General features: G+C 62.0%; 1 protein-coding gene across 4 annotated transcripts in view; it reads left to right on the top strand.

Moving 5' to 3' along the window:
- The window catches only part of FOXP4 (forkhead box P4), a 66,049-nt gene extending 48,653 nt beyond the window's left edge, over positions 1–17,396 (top strand). For all 4 annotated transcript variants that reach the window (XM_054803962.1, XM_054803960.1, XM_054803961.1 and 1 more), the window contains 11 exons: positions 256–460; positions 736–840; positions 3,567–3,654; positions 5,658–5,741; positions 6,270–6,471; positions 6,571–6,647; positions 6,876–6,977; positions 11,387–11,508; positions 11,637–11,703; positions 11,840–12,006; positions 12,208–17,396. In XM_054803962.1, the coding sequence (XP_054659937.1) occupies positions 256–460; positions 736–840; positions 3,567–3,654; positions 5,658–5,741; positions 6,270–6,471; positions 6,571–6,647; positions 6,876–6,977; positions 11,387–11,508; positions 11,637–11,703; positions 11,840–12,006; positions 12,208–12,352 (1,364 nt within the window). In that variant the 3' untranslated portion in view covers positions 12,353–17,396. The remainder of the gene's footprint in view (positions 1–255; positions 461–735; positions 841–3,566; positions 3,655–5,657; positions 5,742–6,269; positions 6,472–6,570; positions 6,648–6,875; positions 6,978–11,386; positions 11,509–11,636; positions 11,704–11,839; positions 12,007–12,207) is intronic.
- Positions 17,397–20,347: the final 2,951 nt, after the last annotated feature.

Genomic DNA, 20,347 nt, shown 5'->3' with positions numbered 1-20,347 from the left:
GGGCGGCTTGTTTTGGGCTCCCCGATGGGGCCATGCAGGCTGTCCTCCCTGGCTGCCGGCACAGAGGGCTGTGCCCAGTTTCAGGTGATGATTTCCCAGTGCACGGTCCATGCTGGGCCGCCTGAGCTTTGGGGAGCCAAGCTGCGCCAGGCAGGGAGGGAACCCGTGGGGTCCTAAGCAAACCTGGTGCATGGGTGCCGGTGGGTGCTGCTCCGTCTCCCCGCTGACGGCCGGCGCTTTCTCCCCGTGCTGTAGCTGTGTGCCCCTCGGACCTCCAGCAGCTCTGGAAGGAGGTCACAGCCGCCCAGCCCGTTGAGGACAGCATTAAGCAAGAAGGTCTCGACCTCACCACCAACACCTCCAACTCTACCTCGTTTTCGGCCGCCAAGGTCTCGCCTCCCATTTCCCATCACCCTCTGCCCAATGGACAGAGCACCATGCACACGCCGAGAAGGGACAGGTAGAGCCGGGTCGGACCCTGGCACTTTGGTTTTATACCCCCGGAGAGGTGGAAGGGGTCAGGATCTGTCACCTGGGGGGTTGGCAACAGGGTTGGGAGGGCTGGGGGGTTCTGCCACCCCGTAAACAAGTCCTATCGCTGTTTTGCTGTGCCCATGGGGGGCAGGGAGCCATCGCTGCGGAGTCTCCCGTGGGTCCCCGAGGGCTGACCCCATGCACGGGAACACCGGGGCGTCACGGCTGCCCCATCTGACGGTCCCTTTCCATCTTCTGCAGCTCTTCCCACGAAGAGACCCCCAGCTCCCACCCGCTCTACGGCCACGGAGAGTGCAAGTGGCCCGGCTGCGAAACCCTCTGTGAGGACTTGGGACAGTTTGTCAAGTAAGCGCTCCCCTTTTTGGGGGAGGTTTTCCTGGAGGAGGGGAGAGCCTGCGCTCTCGGGCCAGGACAGCATGGGGCTGGTGGAGGGGGAGACCCTGGAAATGGGTCCAGACACCCCAAAGTCTCTCTGCCAAGAGCCAGGGGGTCCCCATGCAAAAGGACAAAACACCAGAGATTGCTGCTAGAGGAGAAGAGACCCAGTGGAGCAGGCAGGAGCAGGCAGGAACAGGCAGCAGGCGAGGGGAGTTTGCAGCTCCCGTCCTGGGGGGTGAGAGGGGGGGAGGAAGCAGATGGCGGCGCGGCAGCCCGCTGACACCGCTTGTGGGCTCCGGCGCTGACTGATTAACTCCGCTGTCGAAGAGCCCTCTGCTAGCGTCAGGGTCAAACAAATTGTTTTCACGCTTCGTCAGAGGTTTACTTAATTAGTTCATTTGCAATTAGATCTCTTTGTAGCTGGGATTTTTAGCAAAGACATCAGAAGGAACTGACGGGCTTGCTTGCTCCTTCCCCCCCGCCTCTCCGGCTGTCTGCTCGGCCGAGACGCGCCAGCGCACGCTTCGGTCTCCATCAGCGAGACTTTGGGTTTTTACAAACCGATCCTGTCCGCTGCCGCGCGCTCGGGGCCACTCGGGTGGGAGCATCCCTCGGACTGCGCCGGTCTCCTTCCCAGGGCAGGAGGTGGGCAGAGGCCTTGCAGAGGAGGAGGAGGAGGAGGAGGAGGAGGAGCGAAGGCAGCCTGGGGAGGCCGGGGAAGCGTTGCCTGGTGGCATTTGAGTGAATGAGTCAGGCTCCTGCGCCCTCCTTCCTCTGACTCACGGGTGAACCTCAATAAGGCAGCTCTTCCCACCTCTCCGGGCATGTTTACATGGCACGGGGCAGATGAGCAAGCCCCGGTTTGGAAGGTGGAGCCGGGGTTGGCAGGGGACGGCCGGGACTGGGTCGCGGTGCCGGGAGAGCCTTGCTGTGCCGGCTGGAGGGTCCCTGCGCCCTGTGCCCCCCCGGGCACACCTAGCGCTTGCAGCCGCCCCGACAGCACTGGTGAAGCGTTTCTGTCCCCTCTGTGCCAACGCGAGCGGGTGTTGGGGTGTGGGACAGACAGACGGCAAACTCCCAGCTCCCAACGGCCGAGCCCAGCTACAGCGTGGACCTTGCTTGGAGTCCGGGCGCTGGGCTCGCGCCTGCGCTGAGCATCGCCTCCACGGAGCAGCGCTGGGGTGCAAAGGGGCAGCGCATCCTTTGAGCGGGGGTTTGTAAAAGCCTGTGAGGGTTGGTGGGAGACGTCTCCGTTCCCACTCAGCACAGCCTAGGCTCTCGATAGCTTTTTCCTGGAGAAACGGCCGTGCCCTCGGTCTGCCGTGCGGGGAGAGGAGCGGGCAGCTTGGTCCAGCCGCAGCCCTGGGAGAGCGGCTGAGACACCGGCGGGGTTTGCTCACAGACGGGCTTGGCAGCTGGTCCCAGTTACCTAACTTGTCTGTGCAAGTTGGGGCTGGAAGTCTCTTGCAAACGGCCGGGTGAGACTCTCGCCATCTTCTGCATCCGGACTGAGGGTAGATACTCCTGAGGCACCTTCTCCTGAGGCGTCTCAGCAAAAATAGCTCAGTCTTGGTCCTTGGTCCTGCTGGCCCGTGGCCCTGGGACACCCGCGTGTTTCTCAGCATCAGATGCCACCTTTTGGGGTGTTCCTGGGGTGGCCCCGGCATGGTTTCCCCTGCCGCCTGGCATCCCCCCTCTGACCTGTCTCACTCCTCCAGTGAGGACCCCCCAGGTTTGCACCCACCCCAGCAAGGACACGACCTGGCCACGCGACGCCTTCGGGGCTGGGTGCATCCCCAGGCTGCTGCTTTGCTGGGTCCTGGGGGCAAGGACCCCCCCAAGGCGATGCCGGGGTATCCCTGGCTCCACAGCGCCTCTGCCAGGAGCGCTTCCCCTCCCCGAGAAGGAGGGAGGGCAGCGAGGACCATGGGTTTAAGCTGAAGGAGGGTCGATTTAGATTAGATGTTAGAAAGAAATTCTTTGCTGTTGGAGTGGTGAGGCACTGGCACAGGTTGCCCAGAGAGGTTGTGGAGGCCCCATCTCTGGAAGTGTTTAAGACCAGGTTGGATGGGGCTTTGGGCAACCTGGGCTAGTGGAGGGTGTCCCTGCCCATGGCAGGGGGTTGGAACTAGATGGGCTTTGAGGTCCCTTCCAACCCAAACCATTCTATGATTCTATGACCAAAGGCCCTTGTGCTTTATAAACATAAAGTGCCTTATAAACATAAGGCATGAAAGCGGTAGGATGAGGAGCACCCTGGAAATGTCACCTTCTGCCTTCGGGGCTTTCCTTAGAGGGTGTAAGTAAATCTCCATAATGCCGCCTTTGTCCTGGAAACCTGCTCCTCAGGTCCTCCCGGGCACCTCCTGCCAGCAGCCTTCTCAAGGACTTTCCATCAGCAGTGGCTGCTCCTAAACGCGGCAGGGCCGCCCCGGGCAGGGCTGGTGGTCTACGGCTGCGCTCCAGCCTGGGTTCTGGAAGAGGCACGGCCCAGTTTGCTTGGCCGCCTTCGTGCCTCAGTTTCCCTTCTGCTCGTCACGCTTCGGGCAGCAGTGCCGGAACATCCCCGGGCGTCCCTGGGCGTTGCTGCGGTACAGGCGGTTTGCAGGTCAGGGCTGATCCCAGGTGTGGCCCCGCAGAGGGACCGTGCTGTGGGCACGTCCAGGCACAAACCCCCGTGTTCTCCTCCCCAGACACCTCAATACCGAACATGCACTTGATGACCGAAGCACGGCCCAGTGTCGAGTCCAGATGCAAGTGGTACAGCAGCTGGAAATACAGGTGGGTACCGCCCCGGCCTCGAAGGACAGGGGTTTCAAGAGCCGTCTCCTTCCCAGCTCTGCGTGCCGTGTCTTGGCTGCTCTCTGCGGGAGGGGAGTAGTGAGGTCGGGGACCGTAGTGAGATCACCAGCCACCCCGGGGGCTCATTTTAAGCGTCTTTCCCAAATAGGAGTGGTGGCCCTGGGCCACATCCTTGTGGAGATCGAGACCTGGGGACCCTTAAACTGGTTCCCCCTCCAATACCAGCATCCCTGCTCGAATGTGATGGGGCTGGAGGAAGGGACAAGCTGTCCCTCCCGCCCAGAGTGTCCCTGTTGGGTACAAGGAGATGCCACAGACCTGGAAGGGGCATGCATGCTGCCTGGGGGGGTGCGTGCCCACCGCGGGACATGAGCTGTGCCCCAGCCCTCGTGCCCAGCCGTATGCCGTGGTGAGAGCTGTGGGGCTGCTGAGCTCTTTGGAAATCAGGCCACTTATTTTGGTGGCTGAGCATGGTCTTCGGGGTGCTATTTTTGGAAAATCAGTTCTTTAAATAGTTCCCTTCCCAGAGTCTCCAGCTCCCCGACGTGCCGTGTGTAATTTGGTTAATAGAGAAGAGAGGGGAGAAAAATGGGAGGAAACGGAGGGGTTTCATCTTGGGACTTGAAAGCCATCGAGGGGGCAGGACGGACGGGGCAGGGGTGTCTGTCAGAGGGTCGCTCACCGAGACCCCGATGGCATGATGGTGCCCGAGTGCCCGGCTGTTCACCAGGGGCTGGCAGGAGCTCGAAGCGGTTTGTGCCGATCGCAGTGCGCAGTGACGGGTGTCATCACGGGGGATGCCGGCCCGGGGGGGCAGCGGGCCAGGATGTGCGGCAGCCTCGGGACCCTCCGCCCGGCGTTACAATAACAGGGGCTGCAGGGTGGGGGGGACGCAGCAAAACCTTCCCGGGTGGGGAGGCTGCAAAGCCGCCTGGTGAAGCCGTGCGATCGCATCCTGCTCCCCAGCCCTCGCTAAAGCGAGAGGTTGAAAGCAATTACTGGGGCTTAAAGAGGGGAGGGAAAGGAAGGGGGGGGGGGAAGCTGAAGGGCGAGCAGAAAGCTGCGTGTGCAGAGAGGAGAACCTGCCACCGGAGCTACCAATTATAAAGTTTTCAGCGCGGAGCTCCCGCTGTGCCGGCGGAGAGCGTCTGCATCACGAGGGGAGACCTGTCAGCTCTAATGAGCACCACGACAGCGCGAAAGCATCCGAGCTGCTCCAAACTTGCAGCAAACTCTGCTCCGGCTCCTGCCTTTAACTCCTTCCTCGCCCGACTCCGGGCTCCGGCGCCCTCCCGGGGAGGGGGCTTGGCTGGCGGGGAGCCCGCGGCACGAGGGGATGTGGCCAAGCTCCGAGCTTGAGGGGTCGCGGTGGAAAGGGAAGGTGACGGGAAGAGAGCGGGTGTCAGATCCCATCGCTTCCACCGGGCTCAAAATCTCTCCTGGTGCCACAGTGAATATTTCACCCTTCTCCGCACTCCGGGGAGTAAACAGGCAGGCGTGCACAATTAAAGCGATGTTGCGTGTCCAGGTGGATGGATGGACGGACGGAGGGATGGGTGGATGGACAGGGAGCTGCTGGTGAGCAGGAGGCAGCAGAGGCTGGAGGAGGGCGAAGGGGGACGGCTGGCACCGGGGCGTGGGGACCGGAGCGCCGGGGAAGGAGAGCGAGGGCTGCAGTGGGTGGCCAGGACACGTGAAATGACTCCGTTTCATCACAGATTTTTCATCTGGCAGCACACGTAGAGCCGGAGCAGCAGCAGCCCCTGTCCCCCCATGCTGGGTGCCACAGACCCCGCAGAGCCACGGTCCTGCTGGGGCCCTCGGGAGGGCTCGGTGTCAGGCAGGAGGTGGCTGCTGTGGGGACACAGGCGGATGCTGCCCGCAGGCAGGCAGGGCTCGGGGCAGCTCCTCCGGGCCGTGGGCACCTCCACGGTGAGTGCCGGCACTGCCCGACCATCTCTTCTGCTTCTTGCCTCCCACAGCTGGCAAAGGAGAGCGAGCGTCTCCAAGCAATGATGGCCCATCTTCACATGAGACCTTCAGAGCCAAAGCCTTTCAGCCAACCTGTAAGCGTGCGTCCTCTCCTGCCCTTGTGCGTCCCTGCGGCCACCCCCTCTCCCCCCGTTTCCCCTCGCCGCTGGCTGCCGTCCCCTCCCTGCCCTGCACACGGTCACCACGGTCCTGCGTGGCCGGGCTCGACGTCTGCCCTGACCACGCTCTGGTGCACGTAGCCTGGTCCCTTGTGCTGGTGCGAGGCATCAGGCAGGAGTGAAACGCAGCCTGTGTCCACCAGCTCGGACATGTAGCGGGTGCATCTCGTCCCATGGTTGCATCCCCTCCCGTGGTTGTGTCCCCTCCCATGGTTGCATCCCGTCCTGTGGTCGCATCCTCCCCTGCAGTTGCATCCCATCCCACGGTTGCATCCCATCCCCGCCAAGCCCAGCGCGTTCCCCCTGCCAGCCCTTGCCTGCCCGCTTTGCGGCATGAGCCGGCTCAGCCTTGCCGAGCTGCCGGTGTGCCGGGGGCTCTGCCAGCCCCTGCCTTCCCCGCGCTGGTGCCCAACCACCCGCCCTCCCTCCCGCCTGTCCGTGCAGCTGAACCTGGTCTCCAGTGCCACCCTCTCCAAGAGCACTTCCGACACGTTCCCCGATGGCTTACCTCATCCCCCCACCTCCGCCACGGCACCCATCACCCCCCTGCGGCAGGGCCCCTCCGTCATCAGCTCTTCCACTTTACACAACGTGGGGCCCATCCGCAGGAGAAACTCGGAGAAGTTCTGCACCCCAATATCTTCAGGTGAGCTGTGGGATGGGGCTCAGCACCCTCCATCACGTGGCTGCCGGGTCCCAAAGCAGATCCCTTCACCCCCCCACCGTTTCTTGTTTCTCCCTCCAGAACTTGCACAGAATCACGAGTTTTACAAAAACGCGGATGTCCGGCCGCCCTTCACGTACGCCTCGCTCATCCGGCAGGTGAGTGGCTCCCCGTGCCGTGGGGTTCAGCTCTGCACCCCGAGACCTGCTCACAGGGCACCTTGGGCAAAGCTGCGCTCTCCCCCGCTTTATGGGTCCTGGGGGAGCCCTGCGCCTGCTGAACCCCCAGTTTCTGCCCCTTGTGCCTCGCCACGGGACAGGGGTCAAGCCCAGTCAGCACGCCGGGGCGTCATGGGTGATGCTCTTGTCCCCTCTCTGGTTTCCCAGGCCATCCTGGAGACCCCCGACAGGCAGCTAACGTTGAACGAAATCTATAACTGGTTCACGCGGATGTTTGCCTACTTCCGGAGGAACACGGCCACCTGGAAGGTGAGAGCAGCCCTGCTCCACACCGCGGGGCTCGCCCCATCCCACCCCATCCCACCCGGGGCTTGCCCTGTCCCACCTGGGGCTCACCCCGTTCCACCCGGGGCTGCCCGCTGCGGGAGATGCTTCGGCTTATATGGGCACTTGTGGTAAAGGACCAGTTCATTGCACAGCTCTGAGATGGTGCAGGAAATGATTTTGTGGATAAATCCCACATTTTCCTCCCCAAAATGCACCTCTGGTCTGTGGGCACGCATCATCCCTGCAGTAGCATATGGCAAAGGGCCGCGCGCTGTAGGAACCCGGGGTTTTCTGCAGAGCTGGGGCTGGAGCGGAGCTGCCCGCCGTGGCACCGGGAGAAGGGTAGAGGAAAGAGCGAGACACTCGAAATAGCGAATAAGGTTAACGATAACCCGGGGGCGGGTGGCACGCCGCGAGCGGGAGGTGCCGCGGCCGGGCTGCGAGATGTGGCGGCCGGGTCTCGGCGGTGGCCAGGGATGTGGGTGCTGGTCCGTGGGGATGGAGGGCTGGGTGGTGGCTGCGGGGACCAGCGGCGAGCGGGAGCACCTGCGGCTCCGCTGCCAGACCCCAAGCGGGTGCCTGTGCTCGTCGGTCCCCCCCACCCCGTGCACGGTGCTGTACGGGCAGGTATTGAAAGATTTTAACACCGAGGAGCCGTTTGTCACTGGCCTGGGTTGAGGGGTGTGAATTTTGGGGCAGCACATGGGTGCTGGGGCTGCTCTCCCCTCGGTTATATAGAAATCACTAAATCTGAGAGAACTGAGGAAACGCGTCTCAGAGGAGCAGTGCGGTTCTGAGAAGGAGCAGTTATTTCCCCAGCTAGGATGGATTTATTTATTGTTTCCTGCTGGATGTATTTACTGAGACCGCTTCCTTCTGCTCAGGGCAACAAGCAGCAAAGTGGTAGAGGGAGACTAACACTTTAAAAAAAAAAAAAAACAAAAACCCAAGAGAAAAGGGAGGTGCAATGGAGATACGGTGCATTGTGAAAGGGTGGAGGAGGACGCGGTTATTCTGGAGCCCCCGCGCGTTGCTGCTGCAGATCAGAGTTGACCGCAGCAGGGGTTTGCGTCTCTGCAGCAAACTTTGGGTGAATTACGGATGTTTGGGCACCAGAGTGCTACGGGTGGCCCCCAGCTTCGGCCCGGCCCGACCATCCCTGTGTGCCGAGCGGAGAGGAGGGCGCTGGGAAGGAGCAGGATGGGAGCGGTCAGAGGTTCCCGGGCCGGTGCTGGTGCTGGCCATGGCCCCGCGTCAGTCTGGAGTCCCCCTCACGGCACGCGTGCAGCACTGCAAGCCGGCGCTGCGCGGCGCGGGGAGCATCGCCAGGAGCATCGCCAGCCGCCACCGCTGCCCCAGCCAGGCCCGTGGGGACACCCCCGGCTTTGGGGAGAAGTGGGGGCACTTTGGGAAGCGACGGGGGCGTTGGGGCAGAGAGCCCGGTGCGGCCGTCGCTGCTCCCAGCACGGTGCGTCGCCATCCGGGGCCCCGGACCTGCTCCGTGCCTCAGCTTCCCCATCTGCGGAATGAGATAACGGCAGGGGAAAATGCCTTTTTCCTGCCCTTCTACTAGCTGAAAGGAATAAATGGGTTTGGGTGTTTTTAATTGCAACTCCCCAACATCCCGTGTTACCCAAGGGCAGAGCCGATGTCTTGGAGCGGGGCATCCCACAGCCTTTCTGGTTCGCTTTTTGCTGCTCTTTATTTTTTCCTGTTCCACCACGAAAGGGGACGGCAGAGAATTAAAAAGAGCTGGGAGGGATGGTTCCCTTTACAGCTTTCCACGTCCAAGGCCAGGCTTCTTTTGAAGGAGGGGGATATGCAGGAAAAAATAATGTATTTCCGCTCCTCAGAAAACCGCCGTTTCTGCTGCGGCTTCTCCCTCGTGTCCTGCCTCAGCTGCCCCCCGGGATGGGGCAGGGGTGCCGGGGGCCGAGGTGGGTACCCCATCCCCACGGTGGGGCAGAGCCGCGGTGCAGCGTGGGGGCCCACGGGGAGACCCCCGGCACAGCGCGGGGAGCGGGGCCGGGGCCGTAAAGCAAACATCATTAGAAAAGACAAAGATGAGAAGCAAACAGAGCAGCCAGGTCTGGCACTGAGCAAATACTCTGTCGAAATACAAAAGCCACGTTAGGATGCGGCAGGGACCCCCCCTGCGCTGGGCGGGAGGGTTCCCACGTCGGGGGTCTTGCCCGGAACCTCCTCCATGTCCTGGGGCCAGCACCCTGCCAGCACCCTGCCCGACACCCAGCACCGGCGGCGGGGCATCCCAGGCTCTGGTGATGCCGAGTCGCATCCTGCCCGGTGCCAGGATTTATTTTATCTTTGCGCACACGTACCCGCCGGAGCCTGGAAGCAGGGAGGTGTCACGGGGGAAGAGGGGGGACGTGGGCGCTGCCGGGCCGGGGCTGCGTCTCCGTGTGCGGGAAGGGTTTCGGCTTTGCCACGCTCCTTGCCTTTAATCGGGGCTTTGTTTAGAGGAGGAGTCCCCTGCGTGCACAGGAAGGAGGAAGGGGAGCACGGGGCAGGATCCGGCCCCGGCGCGGGGAGGAAGTCCTGTGTTTGCTTGCCAGCGGACAGAGGGGTTCAAGGGCAGTGGCAGGACCCGGCCCCCGCCAGACTGCGGACCCCCGGGCGCGGGCAGGGAGCGGGGTGTTTGCAGAGACGGTGCAAGGACAGAGCAGGAGCTGGGGGCTCATCCTGCCCCGTTGCTGGCGAGGGAGCACAGTGGTGTCTGGGGTCCCCTTTGGATTTCCAGCTCCCCAGGACATCTGTGTGCGCGGTGCTGAGTGCGGCCGTGCCCTCCTCTCCGGGTGATGCCAGGTCTGAGGACGAGGGATGCCTCGGCCCCCGGGGCAGGGCATGTCCCAGACGGAGCGTATCCCTTCGGGAGAGAGCGGCGATGGCACCATGCTGGCGCCTGGGGACCCGGCTCTGCACCACACTGAGCACCACTCAAGGAGTGGGACAGGGGTTCCCGGCCCCCCCCAGAAAATCAAATCAGGCAGCACCGACTGTGCCCGAATCTCCTTCCCCAGGAGCCGGCTCCTGAGAGCCAGGGCAGCCGCTTGCCAAGTTTCCCCTTCGGGCCGGCTCTGCCAAACGGCAGGAGGAGCTGGAGCCTGCCCGTCCCCGCTGCCCGTCCCCGCTGCCCGTCCCCGCACAACCCGGCTCTCGGGGGGGCCATCACGGCAACACCGGGCACGGTGGCACAGCCGGGGCTGCTCGGTGGGCACGGGGCAGCGCTGGAGGGGGGGCGGTGGATGGATGGATGGATGGATGGATGGATGGATGGATGGATGATGAGGGAAGGAGCCCAGCTTTGTTTGGTTTTGTCCTTAAATTAAAAAGCAAAAGGGGGGACAGTGCGATTTGATGAGTTTCTGGGAACTCGAACACTTCCCAGCGCGGGGGGGTTCAGTCCTTGTGTCTCCTTTCGCCTTGTTGTGTTGGCCGGCTCCTTTGTTTATACAGCCCCCGTTCGACCTTTTAAATTGCTGTTAATGTTTTAGCGTAACGAATTAGTCTCTCATCACGAATCAGGACTCGAAATAAAAAAAAAAATTAAAAAAAAAAAAAACCCTCCGAGGCCAACTTCCTGAAATTGGGGTCATTCTCATTTGCAAGGCAGAGAATCTGAGAACCTTAATGCAAGGAAATTTATTCAAAGGCAGAGCCCCGGCGTGATTAGGCCCTTTGTAATTATAGCTCGGAGAGATTCCACTCCAGCCTCCTGCCTCCCTCATGGATTAGCAAGTGAGTCGGAAAAATACACAGGATTTAATTAGAGGCAAATTAAAATTGGTAATGAAATAGGGGCAGTAGCAAATGGCAGGGAGTTGGAAGGGGAAAAGGGAGCTGGTATCTCTCGGGGCTGCGCTGTCTGCCTACGTGTGCGTCTCTTTATTTTACATTTAGAAATGTAAAGATGGTCGATGTAAAGAAGAAAGGGAGGGAAAGGACCAAAAAGGGAGGGTGGGGGAAAGAAAAAGAAAGGAGAAGATTAGCCGGCTTTGCCGAGCATCGCCGAGCAAGCTGCAGTGCTGAGGATGGCTCTGCTCCGGGGTCCTTGCTGGTGTGACTTGTCCCTTGTCCCACGCTGTCCTCGTCTTCCTCGGCGTCTGGCCAGGGCTGATGAAACGAGGTTGTCCCCCGCGTGCGGCTTGGGGGACGCGGCTCCTAAACCCTCTCGGTGCTGATGGGGCGAGCAAGTGTCTGCAGCATCCCCGGGTGGCTTTGCAAAGCATTTGGCTGTAGACAGGGGCAGCCCGGAGCCGTGGGGACCTCACAGGGGCTGGGCGAGGAGGTGGATGGGGAGGAAGAGGAGGGGTCCGGGTGGCAAGGCAAGCGAGGGCCGTGCCGCTGAGCTCTCCTGCCCGCTCTGCCCGCAGAACGCTGTCCGCCACAACCTGAGCCTGCACAAGTGCTTCGTGCGCGTGGAGAACGTCAAGGGAGCCGTCTGGACTGTGGACGAGCACGAGTACCAAAAGCGAAGGCCACCAAAGATGACAGGGTGGGTCCTCCTCTCCCGCGGGACGCAGCCCGGGAGCCGCGCTCGTGCCCACCTCCGCTGCCACCCCCCCCCGTCCCCGGGCCAGGAGCGCTCAGCCGTGCATCGTTCTGCTGTCTCTCTTTCTGCAGGAGTCCAACTTTAGTCAAAAACATGATTTCAGGACTCGGTTACGGAGCACTTAATGCAAGTTACCAGGTAAGGACCCAGGCCCGTCCCTGGCAGGGGTGAGGGGGCACTCCTCCCGTTTTCCACCGCAGCCGCGTTTCCCCGCTCGTGCGGCTCCTGGCCTCGCATCCTCCGTGCCTCGAGCCGCCGCCGCTTTCTGTTGCAGGCTGCGCTGGCGGAGAGCAGCTTCCCGCTGCTGAACAGCCCCACCATGATCAACACCAGCTCCGCCGGCGGCATGCTGCACGTGGGCCACGACGACGTCAGCAGCACCGTGGAGCAGGTCAACAGCAACGGCAGCAACAGCCCCCGCCTGTCCCCGCAGCAGTACAGGTCAGCCTGCCCGGGGGCGAGGGTTCGGAGCGAAGGGACGGCGGCACATCGGGCACCGGGAGCTGCCTGGTGTTGCCTCCGTGGCTCCCATCCTCCCCGGCAAGGGGCGGCGTGGGGATGGGGGGCGTTGGGAGCGAGAGCTTTGTGGGGTTGTGGCCGGTGGGACCCGCTCTCTGAGGCTGAAGGCTTCCCTCCCCGCAGCCATCCAGTGCACGTGAAGGAGGAACCAGCCGAGGCAGAGGACGACAGCAGACCCGTCTCGCTGATGGCCACCACCAACCAGAATGTGACGATTCCCGACGACAGGGACCTGGAGGAGGAGCTGCCGGTGGAAGACTTGTCCTAAGGACCCCTTCCTCCTCCCCACCGAGGGGCAATCCCTTCCCACCCTCCTGGCCAGAGACCAAGCGACGGCTCCCACCTCCCCAAGGTGACCTTCGGCGTTAACCTGTTTCTTAAAGGCACTTCCACGAAGCAAAAGGGTTTCCTTGGTGCAACAACCTGTTGCCGACGGCGTGTCCCTCCCGCTCCCCACTGCCCCACGCCGCGGCCCCGGTGACTGACCGACCCCTGCCGTGGGGTACATCCTGCGACACGAGAAGCAAAAACCCGAGAGCTGGACTTTTTCTCCCCTCCTCCCTTGGTTAGTGACTGGTGAACGAGGATGGTAGGTTGTTTCTGTCCGAAATGGTCCCTCCTTCCTTCCCTGTGCGCAGCAGGCGTGGGGAAGGCACCTCCGTCCCCTCTTCCCCTGCGGTGCTCTGCCGCCCGGCGATGCTCGAGCCTCCACCAGCGACCACCCCGGGGAGGGAAGGCGATGGCAGGAGCCCACCGTCATCTCTCCTTCCCCCAGTGGGTTTTGCACTAGGAGGGACCGTGGACCCTGCCCACGAGCTGTTTCCACCCAGCTTTGGGGGAAGAAACAGCAGAAATGGGGGCGAGTCCTCTGCCGTGGTCTGGACGTCAGGCTTGCATCGTTGTCTCCTGGCTGGGGAAGGACGAGGACCGTCACGTCGGTGGGACTGGGTCACCTTCGCCTTGTCACCGCCGGCAGGTTGCTAACCCACCCGGCGAGCAGAACAGCCCACCCCGCGTTGGCTGCCCTCCCCGAGCCCCCCAGTCCCCACTGGTGGGGGGGCTGGTGGCATCTAGCAGTGACGACCATTCCCAGCCGCCCACCAGCGCCCGGCAGCAAGGACGCGGCTCCCCGCTTCCTTCTCGACATCGGCTGCGGCGGGTGCCGCCTCTCCCAGCCCACGCGGGGCGGCCAGCGGCCTGGCTTTGACTTGCAGAGAAAGGTCCCCGGTCCCCCGCGCGCCCCGTTCCTCCGAAGCCGGGGCAGGGTCTCCGAGGACGGACAACGGCGCGGGGAGGCGGCACCCACCACCGCCGAGCCGCCTCCCCAGGGTGCTCGCAGAGGAGCTGGCGCAGGCAGAGCCCGGTGCTGAGCCACTGGTAGCAAAGCCGAGCCCGGTGAAACCCCATGGCAGCCGAACCTGGCCGTGGCAGCCGAACCTGGCCGTGGCCGGCGAGCCGAGCCTGCTGGCGCCGGGGCTCCCGCTCTCTTCTTTTCTTTTCGTTATCCTTTTGTGTGCGTGTGCATCCAGATGGGAAGATACCAAAAGATTTCTGGAGACAGAAGGTCCGTAGTTCAGGTGAACAGATGGTATTAATGCCAAAAAGAAAAAAAGAAATATTAATAATAATGAGAACAACACAACCAAACACCCCTCTTCTCCCTGCTCTTTCTTTCCGTGGTGGTGATGTGGGTACCCAGCACCGGGCTCCTCCTGGCCGGCAGCCACAGCCTCCCCCGTGCCGGCCTCGGGGACCAGCACCGTCCCCAGCACGGCCGGGCTGGCGCTGGCGGTCCTGGCACGCAGCGGGGGCTTGGGGGACTTGCTGTGACGGACGTGGAGCTGCGTTCGTTTTTTGAGCCCAGCTCCGCGCTCTCCTGAAGCGCCCCTGAGCCTGCTCCGTCCCCCCCGTCCCTGGTACCTCAGGCCAAGATGGTGGCGGTGGGGGCTGCGTCACTGCCCCAGCCCCGTGCCGGGGTCCTGGCGCTGGCACCCCGGGAGCTGCTTTTTGGGTTGAAAATGCAACACGCAGCTGTGGGTCGTGGGGGGGTGTGCTTGTTTGTGCCCGTGCATCGCCTCTGTGACATCCTTAAGGGGTTCTCGGCCCTGTGACGCGTGTCCCTGGGGCCAGCTCACCCCAGCGCAGCCTTTTCGCTGCCTGTTGCGTCCTCGGTACCCAGGTGCTGCAGAGACGGGGGTGGCCCTGGCTCCCCCCTGCAGCCACCCGTGAGGCTGAGCAAAGCCCCCCCCACACCTTGTGTCACCCCAGCACCGTCCGGGGGATGCCGAGACCCTCGGGGAGCAGCGGCTGCCCCGGGGGTGGGGGGGAAGGCGCAGCTCGGTGGGGGCTGTTAACGGGGGTCACCAGCATCCCCCCCGGCTGGTGCTGCAGGGGGACCCTGTCCCCTCCCTAAAACCCCTGGAAATCCTGCAAAACCTGCCCTCCCCAGTCCCGCGCGTGGGTGGCTGACGCGGTGCGTGGATGCTGGCTGTGCCGTGCCATGCCGTGCCGGCCTTCGCTAGGTGTCTCCACTCGACCCGTGTTTCTCCCCGCGCCGCAGCCTCGCTCGCTCCCTCGCTGCTGCCCGAGTATCGTGGGGAGCAGGTTTGCCAGGCCGCCTGCCGCCCCTCGCCCCCGGCCTCTCCCGCCGGCTCCCACCAGGCTCTGCCGGACACCAAAGACCCTGCCCGGGTGGGGGGCACGAACCAAACCCCATCTCTTGCAGCGTGGGTGCAGCCCAGTCGTGTCCCCCCGCCGATACCTCCCACGAGGCCGGAGGCACCGCGTATTTTCCCCACCTGCTTTCTTTTCTTGTTTGTTTTTTTTTCTTCTTTTTTTTCTTTTCAGTCTTTTGGTTTTAAGTTATTGTTTTAAACAAGTTTACAGCTGCCGCGGGCGGGTGTTGCTGGGGGGGGGGGGGAGGCCGGCATCGTGCACTGCCGCTTTACTTGTACGAAGGAGCGGGGAGGGACGGATGGGGTGGGTGTTGGGGTGCAGCCCCCGGCCCCCCTCCTCCGCTGCTGCTCGGCCACGGTTCACCCTCGGCGGGGAATCGCCTGCCTCCATCCAGGCTTTGGGGTTTTTGGTTCCCATCTCGCCGGCAGGAGGCAATTGTGCCGCTTTATGGCACCCGGCGTCACCCCCCCGTGCTGCTCCAGCGTGTCTGGGACACCCCAGTGCCCCTGGGGGGGAGCGACCCGGCCTCGTACTGGGAGCGACCTGGCCTCGTACTGGTGTAGTTTGTCCTTTCCGCGGCGGGGGGGAGGTTTTGCAGCCTGATGCGCGCGGGCACGGCTGGTGCCGCAGGCGCTGGGGGGCTTGCGTGGCTGCGGGGAGAGCTGCACCGTGGGCGGTGGGTGCTGCTGGCCCCGGCTGCCCCCCGCGCTGCTGGGGGTGTTCTGCTGGCGGGTCCTTCCCCACATCCACGGGGCTGCGAGCTCTGCGTGGGTCCAGACCCCCTCCCTGTTTCAGGGAGGTGTTTCAGTAGCTGCTCCCCTTCCTCTGCTCTTCCTGGGTCCTTTCCACCCGCCTTTTCCTCGCGCCCTCCGCATTTATTTTTTTAGCAGCTCTGCAGCCCCTGGTTTTTGCATGCGGTTCAGCAAAACCCGAGGCGGTGCAGGCACGAAGCACGCCCGCCATTGGCGAGCCCTCCAGCGCCCGCTGCGGTTCCTGCTCGGGGTGTGATTTTTTTTTTTTTTTTAAGCTTTTCCAGAGGTACAGACATCCCCGAAATGCCTCCCAGGGCCAGGGCGAGCCGCGTGCCTCCACATCCCCACAGGCCCAGCCAAAATCCCCCCGTACGCCATCACCCCCAGACCCTGCAAGGACAACCTGGCGCCTTCCCCCCCCGCGCCGTATGTTCTATAGGTCTTTAGCCGCCATCCTGGCTCCAAAGAGCACTATATATATATTATATATATAAAAATAAATATATAAATATAAAGGAGGGTTGTTTTTTTTTTTCTTTAAACACATGCACAGGTTTGGAAAGTCCTGTGGCTCCAGGTGATGCCTCTTCCCCGGCCATTGCTGAAACGGGAATCACGGCGGGTGATTTCACGGGAAACATGCCCAGTTTGATACTCAGGGGTAAATTTAATTAATTTTCTTACCCCCCACCCGGCCCGGCCGCCTCTGCGGGGTCCCATCCGCACCCAGGTACCGTGTCCCCTCCCAGCCTCACCCGCGCCCACCCCCCTCGCCCCTCTGGTTTATTTTTTGCTGGTTTGAATTTTACAAAATTCTGCGTGTCTTACCTCAAACACACGCCGGAGGCAGGGAGGGGGGAGGAGGAAGGATAAAGGACCAAACGCAATGTGTGGCAGAATTGTATGTCTGTATATATTGAGATATATATATACTGGGTTTAAACCTACCAACACGAATTGTTCCTTTTGGTTTTTTTCTGGATTTTTTGTTTTTGTTTTATTTCCTGTTTCTTTTCCCCCCTGGGGCCGTTCTGCAAGGGGAAGGCACGGGCACCTCTCTGGAAGTAAAGGCATTTTTCTGGTATCTCCCACTGAAGGCATTAGTTTTCCATGGTTTGTTTTTGGTTTTTTTTTTTTTCCCCAAAATTTTATTATTTCCCGAATAGCTAGAATGAGTAGAGCTGGAGGGGGGGTGTTGGAAACCAGTGCTCGGAGGGAAGGGGTGCTGGTAGCACTGGGGGGCTGCTGGGGAGGCCAGCGGAGGCAAAGGGAAAGCAGCCGCCGAACCTGCGCTAAACCAAAGGGTTTCTTTGCTTTGTTTACATGCCTGGCCAGCCTCGCTGCCCGAGGATCTCCCTGGATCTAGGTTTTTGTCCTGGAAGCATTGGGGAAGGTAGGGACAGGCCAGCGCCGGGGGCTTGGGGACCCTCGGCTCCCCGGCACTGGTGGCCTCGGAGCTGCCGGCGGTGGCCGGGGGGGAGCCCCGGTGGGTGCCCGGGCCAGGGGCGTCCCCGTCCCTGGCTGCTCCGGGACCGTGGGCTGGGAAGCGCCAGCCCTGCCACAACCTTTTTCCTTTTTTTCCCCCCCTTTTTATTTTTTTTCCATCCTCTTTGGCGCTGGGTGGGAAGGGGATGCTGGGGAGGTGGGACGAGGTCCGAGGGGGCCGGAGGGTGGAGGGGAGGGAGGATGTGTATAGTGACCCTTTCTCTCCCGCCGCTGCCTTCGCTGCCACATCCCTCGTGCTGTATAAAGGAAATAGCATTGCTGTGTATTTGTACTCTGAACTTCCGTGTGTCTGCTTTGGCAGACGGTAAACCCTTGTACAGTAGATCTAGCTGCATGTAATCTGTATGGACAATGGCATTATAAAATGCAATAAAATAAATTACCTATCATGCTGCTGTGCTGGCTGCTTTGTTATGATTATTGATTTTTTTTAAAAAATCTGCATTTTTAATCCTCATAGGCTCTGCAGCGGCAAGGCAGCGATGGTCAGCCTGGGAGTCAGAGGGGAGAGAAGCGACTTGCTCTGCTCTCGGTGTTGGGGTAGCTGGGGGGCTACAGCAGCCCTGTAATTTAGGGCCGTCCTTCTACACCCCACCAGCTCGCCCCTTCCAGCACCGCCGGCTGAACCCGGGGCGCTGGCTGAAATACCTGTTTCAGGTGGGTTTGCTGAGCTGGCCAGCCTTGAGGTCGCATCCTGCCCGCGGGGCGTTTGCCGATGCCGCTGGTGGCATCGCAGCCGCGGAGCCCCACGTCCGTGGGTGCTGGGACCTGTACGGTCGTGGTGCTGGGTGCACGGCCGTGGTGCTGTACAGTTGTCATGAGCTGCCCAACGCAGGGGGTTCGTTGCCAGCACCAGCTGACACCATGGGGCTGCATTGGCTGATGGGGAGCCAGGAGATGCAAGGGGGGATTCTGCAAATTCAATCCCCTCCAAGCCCTGGGGAGGGGACAGAAGCATGGAGGGGGGGGACCCAGCAGCACCCAGCCCGTGCCCACACCCTCCCCGGGTGCTGTCACACTGCTCCCTGCATCCTGGAAACCTGGGAAGTGCCTGAATTTCCCTGGATGTGCGGATTGCAGGGCAGAGTCCTGCCAGCCCTCTGCAGCACCCGGCTCGTGCTGGTGGACTCCCGGGGTGGGCTGGGGTGGCAGCGGCCCCTGGAACGGCAGCTCGGGCAGGAGCGTCCCTCTTCTTCCTCACCAAGCAGCCCCTGCTCCACGCTGCTGAGACGGGAAGGGTTTTCCCAGAGGCTGGGGCGAAGGTGAGTTCCTGGATGGTCACTGGAGTTACTGCAGTAGATCTGCCTCTACAAAAGAAAATAGCAATAATTAAGAAGTTAATAATTAGTAGGTAAGAGAGCTTTCGCCACTGCCCTTAGGGGATTTTCTCCTACCGAAAGCAGGGCCGGGTTTGTAGCCTCGGTATGTGCCCCTTAAAAACAGGAGTGAAGGTTTGGCACTCCGCTCAGGGAATCGGCTTCCCGGGACGTCGGGGCTTCGCCATCAGCAACTTCTGGCCGTTAAGTTATTTTTTTTCCCCAAATGTCCTCGCTCCGAGTCCCAGCCAGAGCTGCAGCAGCAAAGGGGACAGGGACGGGGCAGAGAGCAGATTTCGGCCGCCACTGCGGCCCCCAGCCACCTCGCAGCCCCGCAGTTCGCAGCCCAGCGCGATGGCTGGCTCCCATCTGTGTCTAGACCCTGCCAATATTAATAGACTGTTATATCCCCTTTCCCTCCGCTGCTCCGTCCCAGCCAAACTTGCTTAATCTTTTTTCCAGTGGCCCTTTTCCAGGGCTCCTTGAACTGCGGCCAGCTCGCCGGTGGCTTCCTGGGGCACGCTGAACGTGCCTCCGCCAGCCCCTCGCCGCCCGCCTGGGTCCTGCGCCAGCACCCATGGGTGCACGAGCCATGCGGAGAGGCCGGTCCCCGTCCTCTGCCGGCTCCCCCGGGGAGGGCGCGGAGGCTTGCAGCTGGGTGCAGGCTGACGATCGCTTGGGGTAGCATGTGGCTTTGATTGATTTAACACTTGGAGAAAGAGCTTTTAACTTTTAAACTAGAAACTTTTTTTTTTTTTTCTGTGGACATGAAAGCTTTCTTGGTTTGATTGCTAAACCAGTATGTGGATGGGGGAAGAGACTGGGACCAGCCACCCCCTCCCTTCAGCTCCTGGATGCAGAGCAAGTCCGTGCACCCAGATAATGGTGGCAGGAGGCACCCACCCCTCGCCTCCTCTTCCCTCCTGGGTGCTCCAGAGCTTGCATCCATGAGGATAACCGCCCTTCTCTCCAGCTAGCTCGACGCTTTGCCCCAAATCCGTGGGAGTTTCACACACCCTTGAAGCATGACGTGGGCTTTGCTGCTGGGAGCGGAGCCCCCGACCGGGGCAAGTCGCTGCCTCGGATGCACGCAGCCGACACGGCTTTTAAATAGTTAAAAAGAACAAAAAAAAGGAGGGAATGCTTTTGGTTGTTTTGGTTTGTTTTTTTAAAATGAGCATTAAGGAATTGCAACGACTGGGGCCAGGAAGGGATGTGGCCAACGCGTTCTTGCTCTGAGATCTGTTCCCTTCCCTGAGCCGCTGATGTCCCAGGGCGTCCCTGGTCCGTGTGGCTGCATCCCGGGACCGGGGCTGAGAAGGGGCCCCGATGCGGTGCGGGTGGGCACACACACGGCCCTCAGTTCTGCAACGGCCACCCCCGGGGCCGCTCGGGGTTTGCTCCCTGCTTTAGTCTCCCTTTGCACCCGTGCTGCTTCTCCGGTTTGTTGGTGGGGCTGGAGGCTGCTGCAGGAGGGGCAGCGCCCAGGGGTCCCGGCCCACCCTCTGCCTGGACGGGCACAGACGCGTCCCTGTCAGGGCAGCCCCCGAACAGGCTCCGAGTGCACGCAGCCCATTTACCACCAGCATCGCGGTGTGGCTGGAGCGAGGCACAAGCTGTGCCGTGCTGCTGCTCCGGGCTGCCAGCCCCCTGCACCGGGGGTCTCAGAAAGCGGTGGGAAGAATAAGTGCGGCTTTGGCAGCCAGGAGGGAAAAGAGCAGGAACGGGGGCAGCGGGCGCTGGCTGGTGTAAAGCGCCAGCTTCGGCCGCCCCAGCCTCTCCGAAAGCCTCGGCTCGTACCCATCTGTGCAGAAACCTGGGACATCAACCCCAGGCCTGCGGGTCCCCCCCGCCGCAGGACGGGGACGGAGGACAAAAGGGACCTTGCTGGCGAGCATGAGCACACCACGGCGGTGCCCACGGCAGGATCCGGCCGCCTGCGGTGCCCGGGGGGTGGCTGCGGCCAGGGCAGCTGAAGCAGGAGGTCGCCCCCACCCCAAAGCCAAATCTGCT

Source organism: Grus americana, chromosome 25, assembly GCF_028858705.1.
Source record: "Grus americana isolate bGruAme1 chromosome 25, bGruAme1.mat, whole genome shotgun sequence".
Taxonomy (NCBI): domain Eukaryota; kingdom Metazoa; phylum Chordata; class Aves; order Gruiformes; family Gruidae; genus Grus; species Grus americana.
The sequence above is the reverse complement of the archived record's forward strand: the minus strand, read 5'-3'. Positions and strand labels throughout refer to the sequence as shown.